Source organism: Corylus avellana, chromosome ca10, assembly GCF_901000735.1.
Source record: "Corylus avellana chromosome ca10, CavTom2PMs-1.0".
In the NCBI taxonomy this organism is placed as follows: domain Eukaryota; kingdom Viridiplantae; phylum Streptophyta; class Magnoliopsida; order Fagales; family Betulaceae; genus Corylus; species Corylus avellana.
Genome location: NC_081550.1, coordinates 3,564,674 through 3,574,433, shown reverse-complemented (window position 1 = coordinate 3,574,433; position 9,760 = coordinate 3,564,674). Strand labels below are relative to the sequence as shown.

General features: G+C 32.4%; 1 protein-coding gene across 1 annotated transcript; it reads right to left on the bottom strand.

The window, feature by feature from the left end:
- Positions 1-2,073: 2,073 nt before the first annotated feature.
- LOC132164054 (flavonoid 3',5'-hydroxylase 2-like) lies at positions 2,074-5,409 on the bottom strand. The gene is made up of 3 exons (XM_059574463.1): positions 4,910-5,409; positions 4,362-4,808; positions 2,074-2,900 (listed from the first exon to the last, which is right to left on the bottom strand). The coding sequence occupies exons 1-3, from the start codon at positions 5,363-5,365 to the stop codon at positions 2,271-2,273; spliced, it is 1,533 nt and encodes a 510-aa protein (XP_059430446.1). The 5' UTR covers positions 5,366-5,409; the 3' UTR covers positions 2,074-2,270.
- Between the last annotated feature and the right edge of the window lie 4,351 nt (positions 5,410-9,760).

Below are 9,760 nucleotides of genomic sequence, written 5' to 3'. Positions count from 1 at the left end.
AAGGTCTTATGTTTTAATTCATTTGAATGTTTATGGATTTTTTTTTTTTTGTAATTTACTCCGATTTTCAAGCATATTTTTAAGTTTTTTTTTTTTCCTCTACTTTTGAAAGCAATATTGTTTTGCTTATTTTTTTCTTAATATTAGGAATTATATAGGTTTTATTTTCAATGAAATAAGATAGATGATTTATTTGATTGCATTAAATCTTGATTGAAAGATTTCGTTTTATTTTGTATGTATAATTTTTTTTTTCTCAAATATTCAGAATTATGTGAATTTTATTTGTATTTAAATATAACATTTAGCATGTCTTTTTATTCAAAGAGTACTGATGATTGATTTTTTTAACATGACTATTTTAGCTTGTAATTAATAATAATAATAAAAAAATGAAGATGCGTTTAAGTTTTAAAATTAAATATAATCAAGAACCCTACATATAGCGCGAGTTATATGCTAGGGGATCTATGTATAAATAGATACATAGATACTTCTTCTTCATTTTTGTAGAATGCTAATCATATCATTTTTGGATTTATCTTTGTGTATCTATGTATAAATTCTTCACGACTGCAAATTAATTATTTTTATGTTTGTTTCTCTAGAAAGTTTCATTGTATTGAAATATAATAGGTATCACACCAATAAGATTTTATGTTTTAATTCATTTGAATATTTTATTAGATTTTTTTTTTTTATTGTGATTTACTCGAATTTTCTAGCATTTTTTGGAAGTGTGGAAAGAAATTTATTTGACTGCATTAAATATTGAGTGAAATGTGTGTTTTATTTTGTATTAAAAAGAAGAGAGAAGAGTTTATTTATTTTACTCTGTATTTTTTCTGAAATAATTAGAACTTTATGGGTTTTATTTATATTACAATATAATAAGTATCACATCAACAATATCAGAGTTTCCTACTAATTTTCTATTAATATTTTGATCATCAGAATTCAAGTGTCCTTCTTACCATTTTTATTTTTTCTTTTATACTTTTCATTAAGTAGATGTTTGGTACATTTCAAAAAAAAAAAATACATGTTCAGTACAGTAATTTACTGGTGTATAACCTTTAGTATGTATTTTCACACACATATTTTAACTTATAATGAAAAGTAAGATGTGATGCATTTAAGTTTTGAAATTAAATTATAATGAAGAATCCCGCACATAGTGCGGGTTACATGCTAGTAGCTAATAAGATCCCAGTTAAATCCTAAAGAATTGACACGTATACGTAGGATGGATCCTCTTGGACCGATCGACGAGGTGAGACATTGGCAATCATTTTTTATAATAAATTTTTTTTTTAAAAAAAAGAAAAGAAATCACGGTCGGCCACGTACATAAATTTGTGTAATGCAGTATGCACCATGCAATATATATATATATATATATATATATATATATATATATGCGCGCATGCTCCTACAATTGACTTGTAGTTGTGCAACTGAAGGTCCTGGGTGGATCGATCGTTTAAAAGAATCAAACAAAGAATTGAAGACATCTTTTTAAAATAGCATAATTAGTTTAAGAAAAAACTCCATTGGGAAAGACAACGAGGATTAGTTAATTAATTAATTAATGTATTATAAGAGCAATTTTACAGGAAAAGTCATTAACATATATTCTTGTCGAATGTATGCAAGTTTGGAAATTACGAGAATGCATGCATGGGATCAAAACAACCAAATCCTTATTAAGTACTGAGGAATTAATGATAACACTTTTGTTTAAAATATATCCAATAACCAAAGTGATCTACAGATCATCGAACCCAAATCTCTTCCAGATTCAGTTTTTTTCCAATGGATCTACACAAATGCTTAACCCAAATGAGAAAAAAAAAAAAAAATTACTCAAATCTTATATGTAATTTTTTTGTATTTTTCAGGTACCATGGAGAGAGAGAGAGAGAGAGAGAGAGAGTTGGTTTCAGAGATTAGAAGAGATATATATATATATATATATTTCATTACTCAAACTGTCAAACATTAATATTTCTTAATACCGAATAACTTATATATATATATATATATAGAGAGAGAGAGAGAGAGAGAGAGAGAGAGCCTCATACATTCATAATTACTTTATTGACAATAGGATAAACATAGAGGGAAACATCACTTAATTTCGAAAGGAGAATATCATAAATGCATTAGATAGAGATAGCTAGCTATACCAACTTATTAATTAAGCAAACCTAATTAGGGGGAATCCTAAGCCAATGCTTAGGATGATATAACTCCATAATTTAGCTTAATTAAGAAACATATGCAGTTGAAGATAGCCGTGGGCTAACTATTGCTGCAAGGGGCACCGATTTTTGCAGCGCCAGCCCAAAGCTCTCGTCCATGTTTAGCTCAACACCATTTGGCAATTTCCAGTCGAAAGAGTGCACCAAAGTGCCAAGAATGTACTCAACCAGCAAAATCCCCATCCTCGTTCCTGCACAAATCCTCCTCCCGGCCCCAAAAGGAATCAACTCGAAATCATTTCCTCTGGGATCAATCTTTGCGTTTCTCCCACTCAAAAATCTCTCTGGCGTGAAATCCAGCGGCTTCTCCCACACGTCGGGGTCGCGCCCGATTGCCCATATGTTCACACTCAGCCTTGTGTTCTTGGGAATGTAGTAGCCGTCCACTTCGCATGCTGTGGTTGAGACCCTCGGGAGATTTAGCGGCGTGGAGGGGTGCTTTCGCATGGTTTCTTTGCAGATGGCTTGGAGATATGGGAGCTTTTGTATGTCTGTTTCCTCCAGGCGGCGGCTCCTGCCGATCACTTGATCCATCTCCTCGTGAGCCCGCTTGAGGATGCTTGGGTTGTTTAACATCTCCGCAAGTGCCCATTCAATTATGCTCGATGATGTATCGGTGCCGGCGGTAAATAAGTTCTTCGATCAAAAAGCACGAAAAAATAAGGATGTAATTAGTTTATAGTATAATACATTTTATTTGAGGGGTTCCTTTAAAATAAATGGCACATAAACAATACATCACAAAAAAAAAAAAGATAAAGAAAGGCTAGCTTGGAGTTTTTGGAGCGATCCAGCTACCCAATGAGGTGGTTCAATTACCCTAAAAATTTTATTGAGGAGTGGTTAAATCACCTTTTGGTTGGGGCTTAGGGAGTGGTTTGGCCATTAATTAAATCCAGCCGAGGAGCCAAACAGCCCTTTAGGAGTTGCCAAGCCCCAACCATCGTCCAAACCGTCCTTTTCTTTATGGTATTTGTTGTCCCGATTTAGATCGTTCATTATAAAGTATTAATTAAATATTGAACAACCCACTTAACATGTATTGCACGGCTGCACCAAACCAAAAGGGCCAGTAAATACTGGGAAGTGCAACTTTTTTTTTCTATTTTTTTTGGTATTAAAATATTAAAAAAAAAAATTTCCTTCACGGCGTGCTAAATCACGGCTCATAAATAATAGGTGCTCTCCTTCTCAGTCAAGTCGTAACATAATCTTTTTTAATTAGTTATATTTGAGAGATATTTTGTCTTTTTATTTTTTTAAGATGATAAAAATACAAATAATTCTAAATGACTCATTTGTGTCTTATTAAGAACGAGGTAACTATTAAAATCACTATTGGATCAAAACTCAATAATAATAAATCACAAGCCTAATATTAATTTTAATAGCCACACCACTCTTAGTAGAACACAAGTAAACCTCTTAAAATTATTCTAAAAATATGAGTAACTTGTGTCCTACTAAGAATGGGGTGGCTATTAAAATCACTCTTGGATCAAAACTCAATAATGATCAATCACAAACTCAATTGTAATTTTAATAGCCACATCATTTTTAGTAGGACACAAGTAGGCCTTATAAAATTATTCCAAAAATACACCTCCAGTATACTTATTACTATTTCTACTCTCTCATTTTCGGACAGTAAATAATAGGAGATCCAAATCCACCAAAAAAAAAAAAAAAAAAAAAGTAAATTGTGTTTATTAATGTAATTTGTTAAAGAATTGTTCCTTATTAATTAAAAAAAAAAAAGTTATGATGTGATATAAATATAATTTTTTTTTTTTTTTTTTGTACTTCTAAAATTATTTTGTATTTGAATTATTTGTTAATATTTTTATTAAAAAAATAACAAAAGACAAAAATTTTAACAAGTGGATGGTGAAGCGGTTGTCCTCCTGTACTTCGAAATAGAATATTATCCTTTCAAGTGATTGCAATTAATTTCCGCCTTTCAGGTGTCTAGTCTACCCTGCTGTCCTGCAAGCCTAGTTTTCAATCTAATCATGTCTATCAAGATTAAAAAAAAAAAAAAAAAAAAAAAAAAGAATAATAGTACGTTGAAAAAGATGACTAAAATGAAGGTCTTACCAACAGAAGGGCCTTAATGTTGGTCAGAGTAAGCCTCTCGCCGGCGGAGTTTTCTCGGTTAGCCATGACAACGTCTAAGAAATCCGGCTTCCCCTTGCGCTCATGAGCGGAAGCCGTGTGCTCCTCTATCATCTTCGTCAGCAACGCGTCGAACCGTTTATGCAGCCGCTTCATTCCACCCTCAATCCCTTGCAAGTCCATCCACGCAATCGAAGGAATGAAATCGCCGATGTTGAAGAACCCAGCCGACGTCATCAGCTCCACCACCATGTCCTTAAACTCGTTAGACTCCTCCCCCTTTGTCACGAACACTCGGCGGCTGAGTATCACTTGCCCGATCATGTTCGCCATCGCATAAGTCAACATCTCCGGCACTACCACCGCCTCCCCTTGCTTGCTCGACTCTTTCATCGCTCTAAGCATGTGGCCTAGCTCTACTGTTCGAACCTGTTAGAATATAAATTAAATGAGTAAAATTTTAAGTTTTAATCTGATATAAGAGTAAAGTCTCGAATTCAAATTCTAAAATAAATAGTGATTTAACAGACCTGAGCCCAGTCGTCAAGAGCTTTCCCTCCGAGCATGTGTAGGTTGCTTAACTTTCTAAGCAACTTCCACCTTTGCCCGTAATCAGCAAACACCATGTCCTGAGCATCATATGCTAAATGGGTTGCGCCGGCATTTGGCGGACGGTTGGAGAAATTTATGTCTAGGGTTTTGAGAAACGCTCGTGCGGCATCCGGTGTAGAGGCGACAACCATGTTACACGTGCCCATTTTCAGGTACATGACGGGTCCATATTTTTTGGCCATGTTAGCCAATGTGACATGAGGCATGGATCCTAGAAGTGGAAGGGCACCTATAACCGGCCACCCTTTAGGGCCCGGTGGAAGTTTCCGATTAGAATTTCGGAGGAGTGAACGAACGGAAAAGCGGGTGATGAAGAAGAGGATAATGGCTGTAGCAAGCTCCCGAAGAAGAAATATGTCTACTAGGGGGGCCATGGTGCATGTGATCACAAATATTGAAAGCTTTAATTGGCTCGAACATAAAGTGTTGATCAAGAGTGTGAAATTTATAGCAGGCCGGTGATGTGGGTAGGTAACATATTTTCACGTGCCTATCAGTCTATCAGAGACACTCCCATCCAACTACTATATATGTGTACAGAATCCCTGGACAAAACTTATCTGTTTGCTTATATATATTAGGAAAAATAAATAAACAGTATGCTTCCGAACAGAGATATATATAACTTCAACCATTTGGTATTATGCAAAGATTTAAAGGTGGAAGAAAAAAGGACACTCACCTAACCCCAGTGGAGGAGTACGACTTTCGGTTGACATAGTACTTCAACCATTTATTGGAATTGTTTATTTAAGATTAAAAAAACTATTGGTCAAAACTCAAAACTTTAAATTATAGGGACAAAAAATGCATTTATCCCAGGAATATAATTAATAGGAAAGTAAATTTTATTTTTGATTCTTGAATTATCATTATTTTTGACATACTTCCCTCAAATTAACTTCAAAACTTCTCACTTTGGACTTTTAAACTTTCAATTTCTATCATTTTGAATCCATCTGTTAGTTTTTAAACGTTAAAAGGTAGACAATAACATTTATACCCCTTACATTTTTATAAAATTTTAAATTTATCCTTAATTTCAAGTTAAATTCTTTTTTTTTTTTTTTTAAATATTATATATAAAAAAGAAAAAAATCACAAGGTGACCCACGGTTGGGCAACCTTATGACCCTTTTTTTTCTTTTCAATTTTTTCTTTTTTAATCAAAAGAAAATTGAAGGGTAATTTTGTCTTTTTTCAAGGTTTTAATGGCAAAAATTGATAGGGAGATTTAAATTGACTGCAATTGAAAGTTCAAGTATTCAAATTGAGAGGTTTTGAAGTTTAGAGGCATGTCAAAACTCAAAATGGATAGTAATTAAGGAGTCCAAAATAAAAATTTTCCTTAGTAGAATAAAGAAATAATTCAATAAAATTTAATTTTTGTTTAAAACATAAATATTAATGTACGTTGTCGTCATGGATGACTTTTCACATTTTGAAATTGTTGTATGATATTTTCATTGTTATATGTCATTTTTATCAAAACTTTTATTTTTGGTTATTGCGTAATTGATTTTTAATAATATTTTTTTTCTGAAAATATATTATGCCTATAGTGGGCCAATAATTTTGGTGACTTGCTAGTAAAATAAAACCTAGAATGTAATTAATATTGTTTATTGATGTCAACAAAAACGACTTGTTTGTGTCAAAAGTGGTTTTCATCTTTGGATTAGGATCTCTTACAATTCTTTTAAAATTGTAGATTCTTAAATTACGTGATTTATAACTTTTTAGGTATCAAAACACTTGAAAAATACCATCTATTAAAAATGTGATATATTTCAATTGAAAATTGAGTATATTTTCATCACGTTCTTTCTCTTTACATTGTAAAAAAGATTGACTTAAAAATTGTCTTTTAATTTTACGAAGAATAAGTGTCTCTACAAAAGTGAAGAGGAACCCTTTTAAGAGGTTTTTTTTTTTTTTTTGTTACCTCGATAATATGTCACATTTTTAATAGGTAGCATTTTTCAAGCGTTTTGATACCTAAAAACATCTTAAATCACATAATTTGAGGATCCTAATCCTTCATCTTTTCTTTACATTGTAATTTAATTAATAACGGATTATTTATTTTTTAATCTTAGATAAAGAAAGACAAGAAAATAATAAAAAAGTCCCATATTTTATTCGAAATTTTAAAACTTTATGTATCGCATCAACTTCAATTCTTTATTTTTAAAATCATGTTAACAGTCACTTCCATAAACCCAATTACAATCAACTTCTTCTAATACAGAATTTTGCTGATCATACATTGAAAGGCCCACATATTTGAATTTGTTTCCACCTAACCCCGTCAAATTTATATATACAAGCATGCTGTACGTGGTAGGGACAGCCGATATCGATGGATGGCGACCTGATATAACCGTTGGTGAAATGTTCGGGACCATGCATTAATTATATATATCTATATAGACGGAACAGCCTCTCCAGTCCATTATGGACCGAAGAATATTTAATTTATGACTAGGATTTCATTTCAGAAATCCTATGGCCACAAATAAAATACACCCTATTAATAAAAATAATAATAAAATATTATTTTAAATAAAAAAGATTTTAATAAAAAAATTAAGAAAGAAAAAAGAAAAAGAGGGGTGGCTGAACCACCCCATGGTATAGGTGGGTTCCGTACCCTGCTACTTTTTCTTTTCTTTCTTTCTTAATTTTTATTAAAATAGCTTTTAATTTAAAATAATATTTTATTATTATTTAATGATAAAGGATGTGTATTTGTTGTGGCGTAAGATTCTGAATAGAAATTTTAATTTGAATTATTTGAATATTAGGTCGTAATAAGGCTGGAGATCTGCTATGAACTTCTGTTGCTTATGCTTCCACGGCCTCCACGACATGCATGATGTGGTGAGGCCCTTTGCTCGATGGATGAGGCCTAACCTCACTTGGTCGATGAAATGATGTTAGGGACCATTATATATATATATATATATATATATATATATATATATATATATATATATATATATATAGGCAAATTACCTAACCACCAATTTAAGTAGCTTATTTAGATTAGGACCGAATTTATGGGCTATGGGGGTGGTTCAGCCACCCCCTTTTCCCCTTCTTTTCTTTTTCTTTTTCTTTTTTCTTTCTTAATTTTTTAATTAAAATCTTTTTAATTTAAAATAATATTTTATTATTATTTTTATTGATGGGATGTGTGTTCTATTTGTGGCCATAAGATTTCTGAGATGAAATTTTAGCCATTAACTGGATATTCTCCAGTCCATAATAGACTGGAGAGGATCCTGTTCCCTATATAGACACGCTGCTATGCTCCACAGCCTCCACGACATGCATGATGTGGTAGGGGCGGCCCATATCGATGGATGGCGACCTAACCTCACCGTCGATGAAATGTTCGGGACCATTATATATATATAGGCAAATTACCTAACCACCAATTTAAGTAGCTTATTTAGATTAGGACCGAATTTATGGGCTATCGGCTTTCACCTTGCCTCACCTTATAATTCGGATAAGAGATCTGCACCTGTTATTCCTTGCTGATGAGCTTTGTCGTTATTTGAATAAGGAGGACATGGAAGTCATGACGGTGGTCGCTTGGAGTATATGGCTAAGGCGGAATGCTTTGGTTCATGGGAAAAAGGTTAGTACTAGCAATGTAATGGTTAAGAATGCATGCAACTAATTCTTTAGAGGCCTACCGAATAGCTAACTCCTAGATTAAGGGAGTGCTAGAGAGGGATAATACAAAAGTTCTTCATTGGAAAGCCCTAAAAGATAACTTTGTTAAAGTCAATTGGGATGCATCTGTGGATAAGCACAGAAGAAAATGGGTATAGGTGTTATAGTCCAAGATAGTATGGGAGAGGTGTTGGCAACTTTGTTAATTAGCACCAATAGACTATATCATTGAGCCAGATATAGCGGAGGTAGTGACGGCATTGAGGGTGTACTATTCTCTTTTGTAGTGAGTAAGGTTTTCTTCGGGTGATCTTGGAAGGAGATGCGCTCCAAGTGGTCCAAGCATTACGGCAGGAGGAAAAAATTGGTGTCATTATGGTCACATTAATACAGAGGAAGCTCTCAGGCTTTTTATATTTTGAAATTGTAGTATATTTTTTCGTTGTTATATGTCATTTTTATCAAAACTATTATTTTTGTTTACATCGATCTCCTATATATTATTGGGTTGCCTAATTGGTTTTTAATAATAATATTATTTTCTGAAAATATATTATGCCTATAGGCTATAGTGGGCCAATAATTTTGGTGACTTGCTAGTAAAATAAAACCTAGAATGTAATTAATATTGTTTACTAATCGATGTCAAAAAAAAAACGACTTGTTTCATTTGTGTCAAATGTGATTTTTATCTTTTCTTTACATTGTAATTTAATTAATAACGGATTTTTTTTAACCTTAGACAATGAAAGACAAGAAAATAATAGAAAATTCCCATATTTTATTCGAAATTAAAAAAAAAAATTATGTATTTCATCAACTTCATTTCTTTATTTTCAAAATCATGATAACAGTCACTTCCATAAACCCAATTACAATCAATTTCTTCAAATATATAATTGCTCACCATTCATTGAAAGGCCCACTTATTGTTAAAAAAACTATATATATTGAAAATATTTGGACAAAAAACTTTTTCACCTAACCCCGTCAAATTTATTATAATCCCTATATATATATATAAATACCCATTCATATCGGTGACCAATTAACGCATTGATGATGCATGTATACACCAAAAC

Bases quoted from the DNA above. Each gene is read 5' to 3' on its own strand.
- LOC132164054 (XM_059574463.1), bottom strand. From the start codon at position 5,365: ATGGCCCCCCTAGTAGACATATTTCTTCTTCGGGAGCTTGCTACAGCC. The intron at 4,809-4,909 runs GTCTGTTAAATC...ATATTCTAACAG, and splicing joins CTCTTGACGACTGGGCTCAG to GTTCGAACAGTAGAGCTAGG. The intron at 2,901-4,361 runs GTAAGACCTTCA...TTTTGATCGAAG, and splicing joins ACATTAAGGCCCTTCTGTTG to AACTTATTTACCGCCGGCAC.